Source organism: Rhinopithecus roxellana, chromosome 11 (genome assembly GCF_007565055.1).
Source record: "Rhinopithecus roxellana isolate Shanxi Qingling chromosome 11, ASM756505v1, whole genome shotgun sequence".
NCBI classification, from domain to species: Eukaryota; Metazoa; Chordata; class Mammalia; order Primates; family Cercopithecidae; genus Rhinopithecus; species Rhinopithecus roxellana.
The window spans coordinates 58,223,319-58,246,246 of NC_044559.1; the positions used below are offsets into that span (position 1 = coordinate 58,223,319).

A 22,928-nucleotide genomic window follows, 5' to 3' on the forward strand; every position below is an offset into this window, starting at 1 on the left:
CATATCATGGTTCCTCTGAAACTAAATAATAACTTGTACATTTATACAATGAAAGGGTTTTTATAAGTAGGTATCAGTTGAAGAACCATTGAATCAAAACTTCAAACGCTATAGAGGATAAATTCACCAAAGTTCAAACATTTGAAGACAATGAATTCATGAAAGTACAAAAGAAATGACTAGAGAATTTTTAAGAGCCTCAGAATTGAAAAAAAAAAACTTTCCCTGAATTACAACAAACTCAACAGCATAAAATAAAAGATTAATCAATTTGACTGCCTGCAAAAATTTGGTTTACACTCTGATGTCTAACTTATACAAGATCCCATACTAAGAGCCTTAGTGCTACGTATATTTAGACAGATAAAATTTCCCAAAGTTCTTTCAGTTCCTTTTTCCTGAGAATATTCTCTAGATATTCTATTTTTAAAAAATATATAGTTAATTTTAAGAATTATCTTTATGTTTGATAAATTGAGACATTGTAACAAGCACTTTTAGTTATCACAATTCTGAAAGGAAAAGATTAAAAATATAAACAAGTTGTAGGATTTTCTCCCAGTCTTATGAGTCTACATCCAGGACATCTCCACCAAATTTCAGTTAATTCTACTGGGTAAATATGTAAATATAAAAGAAGTCTTCAATTTCAAAGACAAAAGAAAGACGATAAAATCTAGAGAGCCCTACATAGAAAACCATGAATTTACTATGACAATAACTTTTGCTTCCTCTTCATAATGTTTGAGTCAGTATTAAATGTTAACTATGTTGCTAGGAAAAAACTACTTACCAATAAATTATCACTAAGTATATGGTAGGGATAATCATTGTTTTCAAAAGCTCTTTGTACTGAAATAAGATACTACATGGATGTCATAATTTATAATAAATAACCATAGCTACAAAAGTGATAATTTTAAGATAACATTTTTGTTTGATTTAGACCTGAATAATTCATACTAAATCAGAGGGAAATAAAGTTAGAAATATAAAATTTTTATTTAGAGATTGATTTACCTGACTCAAATTACTTCTTACACTCTTCAATTCCATATCTTGTATTCTGAGAGCCTGTTCAAGTTCTTGTTTCACTTCTAACTCTTTCCTATGTTGCTCTTCGATTCTTCCTAATTCTTTCCTAATTTTTTCATTTAACATATTGGCATTTCTTCTCTTCTCTTTTTCTTGGTTTAAAGTCAATCTGCCATTAAACACACTTATCTTAAAATTCATTTTGTTAGAAAATGGAATTCACTTTGAGATATATTTATTCCTACATTGGTTTATTATTCCAATAAAATTTCTATATTCTTGAATTTTTTTTTCTTTCTAGTTCTCAGGTATTTATTACTCGAACCTCTTCCAAATGATATACATACTTGAAAAATAGTGAGGAAAGAACATCTTCTAGTTAGAAAGTTGCCGATACTGGTAACGACTGTTTCTGTAACTAGCAATGACTGTTATGGAAAAGAATACTGGAAGCTATCCAGCAAATTCACAAGCTGAAAATTACTTTTTAAAAAATCTTACACAGTCAAAATTACTCCTCAATGAGGACAGATCATTTAGAGTTAACTGATTAAAGTGACTGATTAAAGTTAACTGGTTACTTTTTATTAACAAGTTTACTGATTTATTAGACACAAATATTCATACTTATAAAATATGGCAAGTATCCCTAAAAATAATTTTAATAGTAAAATCTCAGATTAGGTTAAATAGTCTAATATCTGTTATCCCATATATCTTTTGTTTCTTTTTTGAGTAATGCTTTAAATGTATCTTGTTGATTATTATATATTTTATCAACAAATTTTAAATCTCTTTTATCACAAGACAGAATATAATACTTAAAGAATAAAAATAATATGCATTTAACATAGAACTCTGAATTAATTTTATTTATGTAGGAGAGCAAGAGATGTTGAATAAACTAATAAATTATTCTGTATTTTCTCCATATTCCATGCACATTAAAAGTGTATAATTAAAAGAAATTGATTTTTGGGGAGAAAAGAATGGCCATTTCACACTCTGTTTGTTGAGCTGTAAATGAACATAAATTTTCTTGAGAACAATTTAGAAGTAACGAACAAATAACTTCTTAAAAACTTCCTATAATTTAACCAGATATTTTTATATTGAAGAATTTATTCCAAGTCAATAATTAGAAAGGTAGAAAAATATTTGCATGCAGTTATGCCTTGCATCACTTATAATACAAAAATTTAAAAATCAAAAAAATTAATTTGTTAAGTAAGTTAAGTAAGGATTTCCAAATAATGGCCTTCTATATAGCCATTAAAATTGTGATTTAAATAAATATGCATTTAATTATCAGCAGAAGTATTCACATTTAAGAACTTGTATTATTTAAAAGAATTTGACACTCTACAAGACAGAGATTTTTTTCTCCAGTTAAACCTCAGAAGGTAAGTCAGCTATTACAAAAAGTATCCTACAGGCCGGGCGCGGTGGCTCAAGCCTGTAATCCCAGCACTTTGGGAGGCCGAGACGGGTGGATTGCGAGGTCAGCAGATCGAGACCAACCTAGCTAACACGGCGAAACCCCGTCTCTACTAAAAATACAAAAAACTAGCCGGGCGAGTTGGCGGGTGCCTGTAGTCCCAGCTACTTGGGAGGCTGAGGCAGGAGAATGGCGTAAACCCGGGAGGCGGAGCTTGCAGTGAGCTGAGATCCGGCCACTGCATTCCAGCCTGGGCGACAGAGCGAGACTCCGTCTCAAAAAAAAAAAAAAAAAAAAAAAAAGTATCCTACATAATTTTAGTATAAATAGTTGAAATATTTATTTAAAACTAGGATGTCATACCTCACACTGCAGAGCTCTTGTTCCCATTTAACTTTTTGATTCTTTAACTGTGATTTTATTTCTTTTGCTTCCGATAGTTCCTTTTTTAGTACACAAAACTTATTTTTCATTCGTTCAATTTTTCCCGTAAGTTGTTCACAGTGATCTTTTTTAAGTTCCCTTGCTCTTTTACAAGAAGGAACTGCATCCTAAGCTTTTTGATAGGCTAGTTGAATCTGTCTCAAGGAGGAGATAGAAATAAAATATATTAGTACTTTTGGGATATAAAGGGCTGCATATTTTAACAATCACTTATACACTGAACTACTGGGGGAAACTCACCTCTGATAATTCACATGGGTTCTTTTCTATTTCCCTAAGTGTCAGTTGGTCTGAGAAATAAAGGGAAAGAGTACAAACAGAGAAATTTTAAAGCTGGGTGTCTGGGGGAGGCATCACATGTCAGCAGGTGCCGTGATGCTCCCTGAGTCGTAAAACCAGCAAGTTCTTATTAGCGATTTTCAAAAGGGAAGGGGGAGTGTACAAATAGGGTGTGGGTCACAAAGATCACATGCTTCACAAGGTAATAAAATATCACAAAGCAAATGGAGGCAGAGTGAGATCACAGGACCACAGGACAGGCTGAAATTAAAATTGCTAATGAATTTTCAGGCACACATTGTCATTGATAATATCTTATCAGGAGACAGCATTTGAGAGGAGACAATTGGTCTCACCAAAATTTATTAGGTGGGAATTCCCTTGTCCTAATAAGCCCGGGAGCGCTATGGGAGACCGGGACTTATTTCATCCCTTTGTCTACGACCATAAAAGACAGCCGCCCACAAAGTGGCCATTTTAGAGGCCTCCCCTCAGGGACACATTCTCTTTCTTAGGGATATTCCTTGCTGAGAAAAAGAATTCAGTGATAATTCTCCTATTTGCTTTTGAAAGAAGAGAAATATGGCTCTCTTCTGCCTGGCTCTCCGGCAGTCAGAGTTTAAGGTTATCTTCCTTGTTCTCTGAACATTGCTGTTACCCTGTTCTTTTTTCAAGGTGCCTAGATTTCATATTGTTCAAACACACATGCTCTACAAACAATTTGTGAAGTTAATGCAATCATCACAGGGTCCTGAGGCGACATACATCCTCCTTAGCTTATGAAGATGATGGGATTAAGAGATCAAAGTAAAGACAGGCATAGGAAATCACAAGGGTATTGATTGAGGAAGTGATGTGTCCATGAAATCTTCACAATTTATGTTCAGAGACTGCAGTAAAGACAGGCATAAGAAATTATAAAAGTATTAATTTGGGGAACTAATAAATGTCCATGAAATCTTCACGATTTATATTCTTCTGCCTTGGTTTCAGCTGGTCCCTCTGTTTGGGGTCCCTGACTTCCCGCAACACCGAACAAATATATATTGATTTCCTACCATGTGGAAGGCATTATACTAAGCTCTGCAGATTAAACAGAAAAAAAAAAAAAAAAAAAAAAAACCCTCTGCTCTTGTTTAGCTTAAAATATACTGAAAAGCAAAGCCCCAGAAAAGTGGCAATTATAAATTCAGATAGATACTTTAAGAAAACAGATTGCTAAGAATAAGATATATACTAGGCCCATGGAAAATTCCCCTGAGGAATGTATGGCTACACTGTGGAAAGAAGACTGAAAAGGAAGCAGCTAAGCAAAGGGGGAAGAAAAGCATTTTATCCAGTGTGTGGCATGTGCTGAAGCTCTAGAGTAGTCTGCCAAGAGAGAACAACGGGTATTGATTTTTCTTCTTAGCTCAAATAACTAAAAATAAAACACATGAAATACATTAAACATTTTTTTAGACACTGACCATTAGGCAAAGAAGATGATAATCCCTGAAAAACAGAAAAAAAATGGGAAACAAACCTTATGAATGTTTCAGCTTCCTGCCTTGACAGAGATTCCAAGACATGACACAGGAAGAAAAAACTGAACTGGAACCTACCAGACTCTCTTGGTTACAGTGATGAAGCTTAGAGTTCTGGTAAAACGAAAGCAGAGAGACATTACAGAACAAAGCACTAAGGAGGAGAGAGAGATATAGAAGCAACAGCAAGAAACCCCTAGAAACTCCCTCCCAGTATTTAGCAAAATAATAAAGATTGCATGTGAGCCAGAAAACTACCTAAGACCAAGCTGGGTCAGAGCGGGGGACTTATAAATTTAGAGAAAATCACACCTGGTGCTCACATAGTGGCAAGAAGAGTATATTTTTATAGATTTTTTTATAGATTTACCTCAAAGACTCAGACTTCACAGGAAAATGAATAGTCAGAAAGACCTTGCCTCAGGTGTGGGGAGTTAGCTCATACCATGAAAAGCAAAAATGAAAAGGATCAAGTTGTTTATAAGTATCTCAACTCTATTCTACAATAAAAATCAATAAGATAAGTAGAGCAATAGAAGATACTTTCAAAAACTAAATTGCACTTGTATAGATAAAAGTTACAATGCCAGAGATGAAAGCTACACTGAGTAGATATGAGCATAGATTGATTTGCCATCACGAAAGAAAAGATTCACAAATTTCAGACACTAGAGAACTATGAGCAAACTCCCAGCAGGTAATATATAAGTCCCCAAACAGGTAGGAGGAGAGACAGAATAAAACATTCGAGCAAAAATTGACTAAACATATTCTAAACTTAATGAAAGCTACAATCCCACAGATCCAGGCTGGAATCTGGCTGGAAGTGAAGAAATGAAAATACACAATTGTAATTTCTTATACCATCTATGATATGATATAATATTACTTGAAGGTGGGTTGTGATGAGGTAAATCCATACACTATAAATCCTAAAAAACCACTAAGACAGCAAAGCAAAGAGTTATATCTAATAACCAAATAAACTTATACCACAAAAAGATATGACTAAATCATAAAGAAATATAAAACTAGACCAATAACTAAAAAATATTATACCTATATATATACACATATAAAACTAAATCATAAAAATTACTAAACTAGTCTGAAGGAAGCAGATAAAGAACAAAAGCAAAGCAAAGAAGATCTGGGACTAATAGAAATCAAACAGCATGATGACAGACAACTTTTATCATATCAATAATTACATAATAAATTAAACTGGTCAAAAAACCACTGTTCAAAGGCAGATTGTTAGAATGGATATAAAAGTAAGATCTATCTGTATAATGCCTATAATAAATAAACTTTAAATATAAAGACAAAAATTGGTTAAAGATGAAACAAGATATACCACACTACCACTTGACAAAAGAAGGTTGAGGAAGAGTGGTTGTATTAATACCAAAGTACATTTCATAGCAAAACTATTACCAGCAATAAACAAACTCATTTTATAGTAACAAAGGGATCACTTAATCAAGAAAACATAACAGTCCTAAATATTTATGTACATAATAACATAAATGCTTCAAAATACATGATACAAAAATAGAACTGCAAAAGAAATGGACAAATGCCCAAGTATAGTCTAAAATTTCTAAACCCTTTACTCAAGTGGTAGAATAAGGAGGCGGAAAATCAGTAAGAATATGATAGACAACACCATTCTTCTGAAGTACTCAAAGACTATATTCTAGATCATATCTTAATAAAAGGATCAAGAAGGTTTTAAGTCATACAAAACATGTTACCTGACCCAAAAGCAATCAAATTAAAAATCAATAATAAAAATGTACCTGGAACAACTCAACCATTGCAAATTAAGTAACATACATCCAAATAACCCTGGGTTGGTTCAAAAAATAATGAAAAGGAAAATTAGAAAGTATTTTGAACTAACTTCAAATGAAAACACAACACATTAGATATTGTAAAATGCATCTACAACAGCGCTTAAATAAAAATTTTCAGCACTGAATGTCTATATTAGAAGACTCTCAAATAAATAATTTTGACTTTTACCTTAAGAAACTAAAAGAAGAAGAAGAAGAAAGTAAACTCAGTGGAAGCAGAGGACAGGAAATGATAAATATCTGTATTGGTTTGAATGTTTTTCTCCTTGCAATCTTCATATGCTAAAATCAAATCATAGAGATAGGAGTTTTTGGATGTAATTAGGTCACGAGGGCCAACCCTTCATAAATGGATTTAAGCTCTGATAGAAATAACCCCAGCAAGCCTCTTTAGCCTTTCTGCCATGTGAGGACACAGGGGAAAAGAATGTATCGATGAATCATGAAGTGGTACCTCTTCAGGCGTCAAATCTGATGATACCTTGATCTTGAACTGTGCAGCTTCCAAAATTGTGAGAATTCAATTTATGTTGCTGATAAGCTCCCAACTATAGATTTTTAAAATAATAGGCAGAGAGAACTAAAACATCAGAGATGGAACTAATAAAACACAAAAATGATAGAAAACTTGAACAATACCAAACACTTTGAGAGGATCAATAAAAGCAAAAGTCTACCTAGCCAAACTAGCTCTTGAAAAGAAAAAGCTACAAATTACCAACTTTGAAAATGAGTTAATGTGACATTATTTCAGATTCTACAGATACTTAAAAATACAAGGTAATAATATAAAATTTATGTGAATAAACATGACAACTTAGAAAAGATTGACAAATTCATTGAAATGTGAAAATTACCAGCTGATCTTTGACAAAACTGAAAAAAAGCAATGGGGAAAGAATTCCCTATTTAATAAATGATGTTGGGAAAGCTGGTTGGTCATATGCAGAAAACTGAAACTCGACCCCTTCCTTACACCTTATACAAAAATTAACTCAAGATGCATTAAAGACTAAAACATAAGACCTAAAACCATAAAAAGCCTAGAAGACAACCTAGTAAATACCATTCAGGACATAGGCATGGGCAAAGACTTCATGACTAAAACACTAAAAGCAATGGCAACAAAAGCCAACATTGACAAATGGGACTAAATTAAACTAAAGAGCTTTGGCACAGCAAAAGAAACTAGCATCAAAATGAACAAGCAACCTACAGAATGGGAGAAAATTTTTACAATCTACCCATCTGACACAGGGCTAATATCCAGAATCTACAAGAACTTAAACAAATTTATGAGAAAAAAATAAACAACCCCATCAAAAACTGTGCAAAGGATATGAACAGATACTTCTCAAAAGAAGACATTCATGCAGCCAAGAGACACATGAAAAAATGCTCATCATCACTGGTCATCATAAAAATGCAAATCAAAACCACAATGAGATGCCATCTCATGCCAGTTAGAATGGTGATCATTAAAAAATCAGGAAACAACAGATGCTGGAGAGGATATGGAGAAATAGGAACACTTTTACACTGTTGGTGGGAGTGAAAATTAGTTCAACCATTGTGGAAGACAGTGTAGCGATTCCTCAAGGATCTAGGACTAGAAATGCCATTTGACCCAGCAATGCCATTACTGGTTATATACCCAAAGGATTATAAATCATTCTACTATAAAGACAAATGTACACGTATGTTTATTGGGGCACTATTCACAATAGCAAAGACTTGGAACCAACCCAAATATCCATCAATGATAGACTGGATAAAGAAAATGTGGCACATATACACCACAAAACACTATGCAGCCATAAAACAGGATATGAATTCATGTCCTTTGCAGGGACATGTATGAAGCTGGAAACCATCATTCTCAGCAAACTAACACAAGAACAGAAAACCAAACACCACATGTTCTCACTCATAAGTGGGAGTTGAACAATGAGAACATATGGACACAGAGAGGGGAACATCACACACCAGGGCCTGTTGGGGGGTGAGGGGCTAGGGGAGGGGTAGCATTAGGAGAAATACCTAATGTAGATAATGGTTTGATGGGTACAGCAAACTACCATGGAATGTGTATACATATGTAACAAACCTGCACATTCTGCACAGGTAACCTAGAATTTAAAGTATAATATAAGAAAATCTTTTTAACTAGGAATGACAGTATAGTGATTCTGGCAAAGGTTCAGGGGAAATATTTATGGAAAAGATCAAACTCTCTTTTGCCAAAATATAAATGATGTCAACAACAGGAAAATGAAATCTAGTCAGTAGTCAAAAAAATACAAGTATCAGAAGAAAAAATAGATAGCCTGCATTGCCCTAAATATATAAAAGATTAAGTCATAGTTAAAAATCTTCCTAGAGTGAAAAAAAAAAGTCCAGGCCAAGATTCCTACACTGGTGAGTTCTACCAAATATTTTAGAAAAAAAAAAAGAGAGATGATTTTAAACAAACTCTACCCCTAAAATTAAAAATTATGATATACTTTGGATGTGTGTCCCCACCAAAACCTCCCATTGAAATGTAATCCCCAGTGTTGGAAGTAAAGCTTCGTGAGAAGTGAATGCATCATGAGGGAAGATTTCTCGCAATTTAGTACCATGCCTTTGGTGCTGTACTCATAATAGTGATTCTCATGAAAATTGGTCATTTAAATGTGCATGGCACCTCCCACCTCTCTCTCTTGCGCCTGCTCCAGCCATATGATGTGCAAGTTCTTTTTCACGTTCCACCATAATTGTAAGCTTCCACAGGCCTCCCCAGAAGCAGAGCCCCATGTTATGCTTCCTGTACAACCTGCAGAACTGTGAGCCAATGAAACCTATTTCCTCATAAATTACCCAATCTCATGTATTTATCTATAGCAATGCACAAATAGCCTAATACAGAGTACATTTCAACTCAGTGTATAATGCTAGCATTACTCTAAATCAAAACCAGATGATATTATTACAAACAAGAGAACTGCCTTATGAACATGCATGCAAAATTCAACCAATTTGTGAAGCAACAATGATAACCTTAGAAAGATGAGTGTATTAACTGTGCTATAGTCATACAATGGAATATTACTAAGGACTAAAAAGAGATGAACTATCAAGCTATGAAAAGACTTAAATGCATATTTCCAAAAATGACATTATCCAGAAAACAAAATTATGGATAGAGTAAAAAGATTAGTGGTTGCCAAAGGGTTGAGGAGCAAAGTTGTGTGTTGATACCCTGTGTTTTTTCAGCTTTCCGAAATTTTGGCTCATCTTTCTAACCTGAAAAGAGAGTCACTTCTTCTATTTAAGTTTACTTTCACTTGCTTGAGACATGTTGTCACCCTGGAGGGTGTGACTTTAACATATACTAAGGAATGCAATTTGTTTCTGGGTGCTGCCAGGGGAGTCAGCCTCTGTATGATTCTTTTGGTTATTTGTAAACTTAGTATGGTGGTTTTCCCAAATGCTAGTTCTTATGGCAGCATACTGGGCATGTGAGAAGGCCCTTGATTTGCTGCAGAAATGAGAAAGTGGAGGTCTCAAGAAGCCTACATCATTTTCCTATCCACACTTGAGTCAGCAAATTTTGTAATGGGGTGTGCAGTGCAACCTCCCAGCCAACAAATGGTGACCGCAGGTTAGAATATACTGTAGCAGAAGTGGGTAAGAATATGCTTTGTCTTTGTCTTACTGGTAAGAACTCTTCGTTGCCTCGGGTTATCGACAGGTCTGTGTAATGCCCAGCGCCCTGAATTCTGTACTCAGCTCCAGAAAGAAGGATGAAGCTGAACAAAAGTACACTGACAAACTGGACTGGACTGACAAAACTAGCCTGAAGTTTGGATACCCTAATGAGGAGCACAAGCACCAGTCAAGACAAGGGTCTCAGGAAAAGCTCTTAGTGAATTGCAAAGAGGCTCCCAGAGGAAAGAGAAAACGCAGCATCAGTTCTATGTCCTGAGTGGTCATGAATGGCTCTGCTTCCTTATCAAAACCCTGACGTAAGACTCATAAAAAGCTTGTATGATTTTTTTTCTTCACAAGAGCAGTCTCCTGTCTTCCTCTCCCCCCAAAACACACACTATATCTGATAGTTGCCATTTACCCAGATAAGTTTAGTTAAATATCAACCCTCATTTTCTTTCAGGAATTAATATTTTACTGTTACTTTCTTTGATTGACTCAGCAAGCTTTATGACTAGCTCATTTTCCAGGATAAATTATTCATCAATAAGATTCTTCAAAGATATGTATACTTTTATATCAACCGAAATTTATGTCTAGTCATTTAAAGTTTAAAGATGAATGAAACTATTGTGTCAATGAATGATACAGACATGGACTTTAAAACATTTTATTGAATATATTTGAAAAAATTATAATGATATAGTCTCTTTCTACAGCACCAATATATTAAGAATGTACTTGTGAAATTTTGAATATATCAGAAATTTATATAAAAATAATAGTCATAAGTGACCTAATTTTTCACAAGTTAAAAAAAAGTCTAGGTTCAAACTATATCAAAAGTGTGCAGTCCCAGGTGACAAAAAGTAAATATGTAACTATTTTCTTTATAAATAAAAACACTGAGTTTAAAATTTTTATGTGAAAAAGAAAAAAAGCAAAAAACACACAAGGAAAATTTTACAAACCATTTCATCATCTAGAGTTCATTTATCATATGACATCTATGAATCTCACACATGGCTAACATATACTGGTTATAAATTATGAGAGTTTCTGAACTACAAGATACACTTCAGAATCACTTATATCGTTAAATTACAAACATTCTTCATACTCTTTATAATTGAGAAGGTACACAGTTACAATAAGAATGTAAAATTGATGTCTCATTAACGAAAGTGTAATGAATTCATGAGCATGGATGTATATTAGGGAATAATAGTAAATAAAAATATTCATTGTTTTCCACACACATGTGGTGTAATTTTATGCCTACATTTTTGCATCCTCTCATTTATCCATCTGAATGTTTTTTCATCCCTTCATATAAGACGGCATATAAAACTCATAAAGAAAATAATGTATAAAAAACTTTCAATATTGAAATATGTATTCAAAAACTTGATTGCTAAATGTTAATTAGTTATAACCATTTTTATTTTGAAATCAGTATAATATTTATTTAAAAATAGTTTTAGTATTCAAGTAATAAATTTAGTTTTTGTTTCTAAAATTAGACTGATTTATCATGTTAGTCTCTAACAAATTTTTACTTTTTTATTTTTATTTTTTTTGAGATGGAGTCTCACTCTGTCACCCAGACTGGAATGCAGTGGAGCGATCTCGGCTCACTGCAACCTCCACCCCCTGGGTTCAAGCGATTCTCCTGCCTCAGCCTCTTAAGTAGCTGGGATTACAGGCGTGTGCTACCACACCCAGCTAATTTTTTTTTTTTTTTGTATTTTTAGTAGAGACGGGGTTTCACCATGTTGGCCAGGCTGGTCTCGAACTGCTGACCCCATGTGATCGCCTCAGCCTCCCAAAGTGCTGGGATTACAGGCGTGAGCCACTGGGCCTGGTCATCTAGCAGATTATTATGGACCAGCAATTTTACCAAAAAAGTCAATGGATTCATATTCAAATTCATCTCACTTAAATAAATAATATCAACAAAACATGTCTCTATGAATCCTGAAAGTAATAGAAAAGAGTAATGAGTCACTGTGGTAGACGCCAAATCTAGTAATCCCTGCTTCTTCCAGTACTGTCCAGAGCACACATAATCTAACCTTCTGGAGTGCAAACATTCCAAATGCATCTGAAGTGAGTTCACTCAAGTCTCCTTCTCAGAAACTTCAAAATTACCTACTTAGCTTCTCCTCCCCTCCCCCTTCATGCCTCACAATTGCTATTCTTTAGCAAAAATAATCTCCAGATCTGTGGTCTTGATTCTTTCCCTTCAACGCTTTTAAAAATAAATTTTCCTACCACTTTCTTTCTCTTGTTCAGAAGTAATATTGGGCATCTATAAATTCTGTTGTTGTTTTTCAACTTCTTTCTTCTCTTCTGACTAAAAACATACTCAGAAACAAAATCAAAATAATGCTTGCCCTTGACTCTATTATGTCTTGACATTCTATCCAATTGCTCTTCTTCCAAATTACTTCAATGAAAACTCTATACCTTTGCTACTCAGTGCATGGTCCAAGAACCACCAGAATCAGCATCACCTGAGAATTTATTAAAATTGCACAATCTCAAGTCTATTGAATCAGAATGTGCATTGTTAACAAGATCTGTAGCTGATTTATTAAAGTATGAAAACTTCTGGACCATACTCAAAAAATATATACATGTGGGGCTGCCCATATATGCTTATATTCACGAATAACAGATGAAACATAGCTTTGCACAGTCAGGTAATTCCATCCCTAATGTCTTCCACAAGCGAGTAAGTAAAAGTGGAAATTTATTTTTATTATACTTTAAATTCTAGGGTACATGTGCACAACATGCAGATTTGTTACATATGTATACATGTGCCATGTTGGTGTGCTGCACCCATTAACTCATCATTTACATTATGTATTTTTATTAATGTTATCTCTCCCCCCTCCCCGCACCTCATGACAGGCCCTGGTGTGTGATGTTCCCCACCCTGTATCCAAGTGTTCTCATATTTCAATTCCCACTTATGGGTGAGAACATGCAGTGTTGGTTTTCTGTCTTTGTGATAGTTTGCTCAGAATGATGGTTTCTAGCTTCATCCATGTCCCTACAAAGGACATGAACTCATCTTTTTTATATGGTTGCATAGTATTCCATGATGTATATGTGCCACATTTTCTTAATTCAGTCTATCATTGATGGATATTTGGGTTGGTTCCAAGTCTTTGCTATTGTGAATAGTGCCACAATAAACATACATGTGCATGTGTCTTTATAGTAGCATGATTTATGATCCTTTGGATATCTAACCAGTAATGAGATTGCTGGGTCAAATGGTATTTCTAGTCCTAGATCCTTGAGGAATCGCCACACTGTCTTCCACAATGGTTGAACTAATTGACACTCCCACCAACAGTGTAAAAGTGTTCCTATTTCTCCACATCCTCTCCAGCACCTGTTGTTTCCTGACTTTTTAATGATCACCATTCTAACTGGTGTGAGAAGGTATCTTGTTGTGGTTTGATTTGCATTTCTCTGATGGCCAGTGATGATGAGCATTTTTTCATGTGTCTGTTGGCTGCATAAATGTCTTCTTTTGAGAACTGTCTGTTCATATCCTTTGCCCACTTTTTGATGGGGTTGTCTGATTTTTTCTTGTAAACTTAAGTTATTTGTAGATTCCAGATAGTAGCCCTTTGTCAAATGGGTAGATTGGAAAAATATTCTCCCATTCTGTAGGTTTCCTGTTCACTCTGATGGAAGCTTCTTTTGCTGTGCAGAAGCTCTTTAATTAGATCACATTTGTCCATTTTGGCTTTTGTTGCCATTGCTTTTGATGTTTTAGTCATGAAGTCTTTGCCCATGCCTATGTCCTGAATGGTATTGCCTAGGTTTTCTTCTGGGGTTTTTATGGTTTTAGGTCTAACATTTAAGTCTTTAATCCATCTCAAAATAATTTTTTGTACAAGGTGTAAGGAAGGGATGCAGTTTCAGCTTTCTACATATAGCTAGCCAGTTTTCCCAGAACCATTTATTAAACAGGGAATCCTTTCCCCATTTCTTGTTTTTGTCTGGTTCATCAAAAATCAGATGGTTGTAGATGTGTGGTGTTATTTCTGAGGGCTCTGTTCCTTTCCCTTGGTCTATATCTCTGTTTTGGTACCAATACCATGCTGTTTTGGTTACTGTAGCCTTGTAGTATAGTTTGAAGTCAGGTAGCGTGATGCCTCCGGCTTTGTTCTTTTGGCTTAGGATTGTCTTGGCAATGAGGGCTCTTTTTTGGTTCCATATGAACTTTAAAGTAGTTTTTTCCAATTCTGTGAAGAAAGTCATTGGTAGCTTGATAGGAATAGCATAGAATCTAAAATTTTCCTTGGGCTGTATGGTCATTTTCATGATATTGATTCTTCCTATCCATGAGCATGGAATGTTGTTCCATTTGTTTGTGTCCCCTTTTTTTTTGTTGAGCAGAGGTTTGTAGTTATCCTTGAAGAGGTCCTTCACATCCCTTGTAAGTTGGATTCCTAGGCATTTTATTCTCTTTGAAGCAATTGTGAATGGGAGTTCACTCATGATTTGGCTCTCTGTTTGTCTATTATCGGTATATAGGAATTCTTGTGATTTTTGCACATTAATTGCATGTCCTGAGACTTTGCTGAAGTTGCTTATATCAGCTTAAGGAGATTTGGGGCTGAGATGATGGGGTTTTCTAAATATACAATCATGTCATCTGCAAACAGGGACAATTTGACTTCTTCTTTTTCTAAATGAATACCCTTAGTTTCTTTCTCCTGCCTGATTGCCCTGGCCAGAACTTCTAACACTATATTGAATAGGAGTGGTGAGAGAGGGCATCCTTGTCTTGTGCCAGTTTTCAAAGGGAATACTTCCAGTTTTTGCCCATTCAGTATGATATTGGCTGTGGGTTTGTCATAAATAGCTCTTACTATTTTGAGATATGTCCCATCAATACCTAGTTTATTTATTGAGAGATTTTAGCATGAAGCGCTGTTGAATTTTGTCAAAGGCCTTTTCTGCATCTATTGATATAATCATGTGGTTTTTGTCTTTGGTTCTGTTTATGTGATGCATTATGTTTGTTGATTTGCATATGTTGAAACAGCCTTACATCTCAGGGATGAAGCCAACTTGATCATGGTGCTTTTTGATATGCTGCTGGATTCAGTTTGCCTGTATTTTATTGAGGATTTTTGCATTGATATTCATCAGGGATATTGGTCTAAATTTCTCTTTTTTGTTGTTGTGTCTCTGCCAGACTTTGATATCAGGACGATACTGGCTTCATAAAATGAGCAAGGGAGGATTCTCTCTTTTTCTATTGATTGGAATAGTTTCAGAAGGAATGGTTCCAGCTCCCTTTGTACCTCTGGTAGAATTCGGCTGTGAATTCGTCTGGTCCTGGATTTTTTTTGGTTGGTAGGCTATTAATTATTGCCTCAATTTCAGAGCCTGCTATTGGTCTATTCAGGGATTCACCTTCTTCCTGGTTTAGTCTAGGGAGGGTGTGTGTGTCCAGGAATGTATCCATTTCTTCTGGATTTTCTAGTTTAATTGTGTAGAGTTGTTTATAGTATTCTCTGATGGTAGTCTGTATTTCTGTGGGATCGGTGGTGATATCCCTTTTATCAATTTTTACTGTGTCTATTTGATTCTTCTCTCTTTTCTCCTTTATTAGTCTTGCTAGCCATCTATTTTGTTGATCTTTTCAAAAAACTAGCTCCTGGATTCATTGATTTTTGAAGGGTTTTTTGTATCTCTATCCCCTTCAGTTCTACTCTGATCTTAGTTATTTCTTGCCTTCTGCTACCTTTTGAATTTGCTTGCTCTTGCTTCTCTAGTTCATTAAATTGTGATGTTACGGTGTTAATTTTAGGTCTTTCCTGCTTTCTCTTATGGGCATTTAGTGCTATAAATTTCCCTCTACACATTGCTTAAATGTGGCCCAGAGATTCTGATATGTTGTGTCTTTGTTCTCATTGGTTTCAAAGAACATCTTTATTTCTACCTTCATTTTGTTATATACCCAGTAGTCATTCAGGGGCAGGTTGTTCAGTTTCCATGTAGTTGTGTGATTTTGAGTAAGTTTCTTAATCCTGAGTTCTAACTTGATTGCACTGTGATCTGAGAGACAGTTTGTTGTGATTTCTGTTCTTTTACATTTGCTGAGGAGTGCTTTACTTCCAACTATATAGTCAGTTTTGGAATAAGTGAGATGTGGTGCTGAGAAGAATGTATATTCCGCTGATTTGGGGTGGAGAGTTCTGTAAATGTCTATTGGGTCTGCTTGGTGCAGAGCCAAGTTCAAGTCCTGGATATCCTTTTTAACCTTCTGTCTCGTTGATCTATCTAATATTGACACTGGGATGTTAAAGTCTCCCATCATTATTTTGTGGGAGTCTAAGTCTCTTTGTAGGTCTCTATTGACTTGCCTTATGAATCTGGGTGCTCCTGTATTGGGTGCATATATATTTAGGATAGTTAGCTCTTCTTGTTTAATTGATCCCTTTACCGTTATGTAATGGCCTTCTTTGTCTCTTTTGATCTTTGTTGGTTTAAAGTCTTTTTTATCAGAGACTAGGATTGCAACCCCTGCTTTCTTTTTGTTTTCCATTTGCTTGGTAGATCTTCCTGCATCCCTTTATTTTGAGCCTATGTGTGTCTCCGCACATGAGATGTGTCTCCTGAATACAGCACACTGATGGTTCTTGACTCTTTATCCAATTTGCCAGTCTGTGTCTTTTAATTGGAGCATTTAGTCCATTTACATTTAAGGTTAATATTGTTATGTGTGAATTTGATCCTGTCATTATGATGTTAGCTGGTTATTTTGCTCATTAGTTGATGCAGTTTCTTCCTAGCATCGATGGTCTTTGTAATTTGGCATGTTTTTGCAGTGGCTGGTACCTGTTTTTCATTTCCATGTTTAGTGCGTCCTTCAGGAGCTCTTGTAAGGCAGGACTGGTGGTGACAAAACCTCTCAGCATTTGCCTGTCTGTAAAGGATTTTATTTCTCCTTCACTTACGAAGCTTAGTTTAGCTGGATATGAAATTCTGGGTTGAAAATTATTTTCTTTAAGAATGTTGAATATTGGCCCCCACTCTCTTCTGGCTTGTAGAGTTTCTTCTGAGAGCTCTGCTGTTAGTCTGATGGACTTCCCTTTGTGGGTAACCCGACCTTTCTCTCTGGCTACCCTTAACATTTTTTCCTTCATTGCATCCTTGGTGGATCTGACAATTATGTGTCTTGGGGTTGCTCTTCTTGAGGAGTATCTTTGTGGTGTTCTCTGTATTTCCTGAATTTGAATGTTGGCCTGTCTTTCTAGGTTGGAGAAGTTCTCCTGGATAATATCCTGCAGAGTGTTTTCCAACTTGGTTCCATTCTCCCTGTCAATTTCGGGTACACCAATCAAACGTTGATTTGGTCTTTTCACATAGTCCCATATTTCTTGAGGCTTTCTTTGTTTCTTTTCACTCTTTTTTCTTTAAACTTCTCTTCTCACTTCATTTCATTCATTTGATCTTCAATCATCACTGATACCCTTTTTTCCACTTGATCGAATCAGCTACTGAAGCTTGTGCATGTGTCATGTACATCTTGTGCCATGGTTTTTAGCTTGGGTGGAACATTTTTGCTGTAATTCTTTTACTAGTTTTTGTACTGGAAGCTCACTATATATTCTTCCCACCTTTCTAACCATACTCTTCCTCTATCTAAAGAGTTATTTTATCTTATCAACCTCCATTGTATACACCTGCTTCTTTTTCCCTCATTTCCTCCCTGTACTTTCTGTCTTCCTCATTCTTTATTCACTCTTTTACATTTTTCCTCTTATTTCCTGAGATACCTCAGGTTTTAGAATATCTTGAATTTAAAGTAATAACTCAGTTCCTTTTTTGGCACTCCCTATATACTCTGTTGCTGACACCTGACAAGATATGTAACTTATTACCATTTTAATTCACTATTTTTATACGACGCATTTAGTGCGTAATGTTTTGAGGCTATTACAGTATAACAGTTCTCAAATTTTTAGATAAACATACTGTCAAATGACTTCTAAATAAAAAGTGATTCTTACCCTTTAGTTTTCCATTTATATTCTTGACTTCTTCTTGATATGTAGCCTCAGGTAAACACGTGTAATTCTGTGCAGCACTTTCCGAAACACTCTGTTCGAAGTTCTATCAATAATGAATTGCAATTTTAAAATAATAATAATAATAATAATGAGTGACATCAAGATTTCCTAACATATTTCAAAACATACTCAGTTTCCTACTTTAAAGGCAATTTGATTTAAGAATAGAAACCTATTGAAAACCAAAACATTTATAAAAAGGACTTCACATATGCTCTCTAAATCAAGCTTATTTTCATTTTCATTTAGCTATTGAAACAGTTACTAAGCATGAAAACCCAAATATAAAAACATATCCACAGAAAAAATATTTAGTCGTGCATATTTCAACAAGAAATTACATTCAAAATATCTAACTCTACTTTGTAGTCCTCAAGAAAAAAGAGAGGGCATTTAAAACAAAAGACAATCACCTGCTTCTTGCTATATAACATTGACAACATTAAACCTTAAAAATATTCATAATTATAAATTTTTAGGGTTAAAATAAGACACTTTAAAGAAAGAACCTTCAGAGTATGAGACAGAATATTGTAAAAGCTTCTTTATTTAGGTAGACAAGAATTTGAAATAATCAAATATTTTTGAGAAAATTTTTGATAACAGAGAAACGCATGAATAAATTTAAAAGAAGAAAAACATTCTATTAAGTTTAAATGAAAAGAAACCAGTATCATATAAAATATGCAACTCAATCTCAATTAAAACATAATTTCAGAAAACTATAGCAAGTCCTTCATAAAAATATAAGAACATTTATTCATAAAACATTTATTATGTGCCAGGAACACATTTGCATACTTTTCTACACCTTACAATAATGAAAATGATGATGATAATGTTTACCCCACTTTCCGTTTCCTAGTCTTTGCAGAATGTTAAGAGAAAAATTATAAAGAAATGTGATCTGTTTTTTTTCTGCTCCAAATGTCTTTCACCTAGACTTTGTTTTTTTTTTTTGTTTTTTTTTTGTGTGTGTGTGTTTTTTTTGTTTTTTTGTTTTTTTTTTGGAGATTTCTCCTTGTTTCTTTTTTTTTTCTTTTTTTATTATACTTTAAGTTCTAGGGTACATGTGCACAATGTGCAGGTTTGTTACATATGTATACTTGTGCCATGTTGGTATGCTGTACCCATCAACTCATCAGCACCCATCAACTTGTCATTTACATCAAGTATAACTACCAATGCCATCCCTTCCCCCCACCCCCTCCCCATAATAGGCCCCAGTGTGTGATGTTCCCTGCCTTGTGTCCAAGTGTTCTCATTGTTCAATTCCCACCTATGAGTGAGAACATGCGGTGTTTGGTTTTCTGTTCTTGCAATAGTTTGCTGAGAATGATGGTTTCCAGCTGCATCCATGTCCCTACAAAGGACACAAACTCATCCTTTTACATGGCTGTATAGTATTCCATGGTGTATATGTGCCACATTTTCTTAATCTAGTCTGTCACTGATGGACATTTGGGTTGATTCCAAGTCTTTGCTATTGTGAATAGTGCCGCAATAAACATACGTGTGCGTGTGTCTTTATAGCAGCATGATTTATAATCCTTTGGGTATATACATGTCATCCTACCTCTCATGCTCGTTATGGGAGCTTGACTGACAGTCTCAAAGAAATCTCTGACTACAGAATTTGACTGCCACCCCCATTCCCATTTTAAGTGTAAACTTCTTCAATTTTATCTAACCTAACACTATCTGTCTTTATATAGAGATCACTTATATTTACTTATAAGTGTTGTTAACTTGCTTTTCTATTCCTACCACTTTAATGTAAGTCCTCATCCTGTGTATTCAGGTCTCACTGCTTAGCACACTTATGCTATTCAGGAAGCACATTACTAATAGTCAAAGCATTTAAAATCTCATCAGAGAGGTCTAATTTGCTAAATTCCTAGCAAGTTTAGAATATAGTAGTAGTAGCCTGCTGATACTTAACATACCTGTACACTAAACTAGAAATCCACATGTCTGTTGTATTCCCCCATTATTTTTCTGACAATACTGCCTTCATGTTTAGAAAAAGTACCCTCGGTATTTATTAAGCCACTGAATACCACTGTCATCATTATCTTACATTTGTATACACATTTTTCAGTTTGCAAAATATTTTCACTTTTATTACAACATTGCTCAATTAAACATACCTAAGAGGTAGATATTAGCACTAATTCAATGAACAAAGCCACTGACATTTGAATACATTAAATACTTTTCTCCGAGGTTACCTAACTAGTAAGTAACAGAACCAGAATACTGACTGGTTTTTTGACTTCTACTCGTGATTGTTACTGCTATAAAGCAGCTACTTCTAACAACTAGTGAGGCCCTTTCCACCTCTTTGCACAGCTGTGATCTCAGAATACAGATATTTATGTGGCTGAAAGCATGGCTGCCATGAAATAACTCAGATAGTTCTATTTGTGAAAATAATGTTTACTCTTTAAAACACTACTCAACCAAATTGTTTTTACTGTAGTTTCTCAGGTTTCCTATTTTTCTTGCTTTTCCTTTGCCCAAAATATTCCTTAAGATCTGCACTGTGCAATCCAAATACAGCAATACTTTCAAGTCCCAGGCATTATCCTTTCAAGTTCCAAGATATACAAAACTAGTTTTACCTTTTTCCTCTGAATCCAGATATACCAGAGAATCATAAATTTGCCCACAGGTGGACCCCTGAACTGAAATTCTTCAGTTTTTAGACAATTGTAGATTCAGAACCCAAATAAATTCCTAGAATTCTAAGACGTATTTTCACACTATACTACACTACCTTCTTAAACTTAATCCTGAAAATACGTGGAATTGCACTATGAAGCAGTAATCTACTTAGCAAATAATAACTGCTTAGTATGTTCTGAAAAATATCAGAAATTACTGAAGGGCAATATGTAGAGGTAAAACAATAAAGTCAAAGTCTCTACTTTCAAGTTTCAACATCACTCAATATTTATATTTAAATAATAATAAAAACAAAATTACACAATACCTTAGAACTCCAACGTGATTCTGCATATGTTTCTTTTCCTGATTTTAAGGTCAACATATTATCTATAAAATATTAATCACAGATATATTAATGAGAACATTTATTATGATATATTTTAAAAGAGTATACAAATCTATTTTTTCACGAATCTGTGGTGTTTCTTAATCAACCTGTACATACATTTTTCAGATTATTCCCACAACTTTTATGGTCAACCTAATAGAATTGCAAACTAAAATATTCTATTCATTAGAATAGAAAAAAATAGAAATTTGGCTAACTTGTATAAATTATTTCTTCAACAAGGCAGTAATGTGTTCTTCTTCCCAGAAACACAGTATGTCCTATGCTTGAAATTTAATGAGGTAACTTTAATTATATGTTATCTTTTTCTATTTTTTAGCATTACTTAGTTTGATTGACTCAGCAATCTGTTAGTTATTCAAATGAGATTATCAATAAATAAGACTATTGAGAAATATAAACTTTTTTATGTTAACAAACTTTATGTCTAACAATTTTAAGTTTCAACATGCATGACAGTATATTTTGTGTATGTGTAATAAATAAATAAGCTTAAAAAGCTTTTATTGCATATACATTAAATTTTAAAACTCCTTTAGTTGTTTTGAGACAGGCTTTCCTTAATTCAGTATCTTCAGAATCAACGTGTGATGGCTTAGAGAATCATTAGAAATCTATATAAAAATAATTGCATTAAGTAACCTAATTTTTCCCTAAAAAAGAAATAAATCAATGTCTACACATTAGTGAACTACTGTTTCCACATTTAATAGAATTAAATCAGGATCAACACATGATCCAAGGAGTACTGAGAGACATGAGACAGAATAAATATATATATACACACACACACACATACACACACACACACACATATATATATCCAGTCTTCTTTATAAACAAAATTTTCAAATTTGAACTATTTAAGACAGGTTGAAGAAAAAAGCAAATATGCCTAACAAAAACTTTAAGGACGATTTCATCATTATGGGTCAACTGATTATTTGACATTCATGAACTAAAAATGTGATTTTTTTTTTTTTTTTTTTTTTTTTTTTTTTATTATACTTTAAGTTCTAGGGTACATGTGCATAACGTGCAGGTTTGTTACATATGTATACTTATGCCATGTTGGTGTGCTGCACCCATCAACTCGTCAGCACCCATCAATTCATCATTTATATCATGTATAATTCCCCAATGCAATCCCTCCCTCCTCCCCCCTCCCCCCTCCCCATGATAGACCCCAGTGTGTGATGTTCCCCTTCCCGAGTCCAAGTGATCTCATTGTTCAGTTCCCACCTATGAGTGAGAACATGCGGTGTTTGGTTTTCTCTTCTTGTGATAGTTTGCTAAGAATGATGGTTTCCAGCTGCATCCATGTCCCTACAAAGGACGCAAACTCATCCTTTTTTATGGCTGCATAGTATTCCATGGTGTATATGTGCCACATTTTCTTAATCCAGTCTGTCACAGATGGACATTTGGGTTGATTCCAAGTCTTTGCTATTGTGAATAGTGCCG

The 22,928-nt window shown here is 34.5% G+C and overlaps 1 protein-coding gene across 1 annotated transcript in view; it reads right to left on the reverse strand.

Moving 5' to 3' along the window:
* The window catches only part of LOC104671823 (ankyrin repeat domain-containing protein 30A), a 134,128-nt gene that overhangs the window by 22,109 nt on the left and 89,091 nt on the right, over positions 1-22,928 (reverse strand). The window contains 5 exon segments of the mRNA XM_030941288.1: positions 1,021-1,204; positions 2,837-3,024; positions 3,026-3,051; positions 18,326-18,428; positions 21,381-21,442. Coding sequence (XP_030797148.1) covers positions 1,021-1,204; positions 2,837-3,024; positions 3,026-3,051; positions 18,326-18,428; positions 21,381-21,442 — 563 coding nt within the window.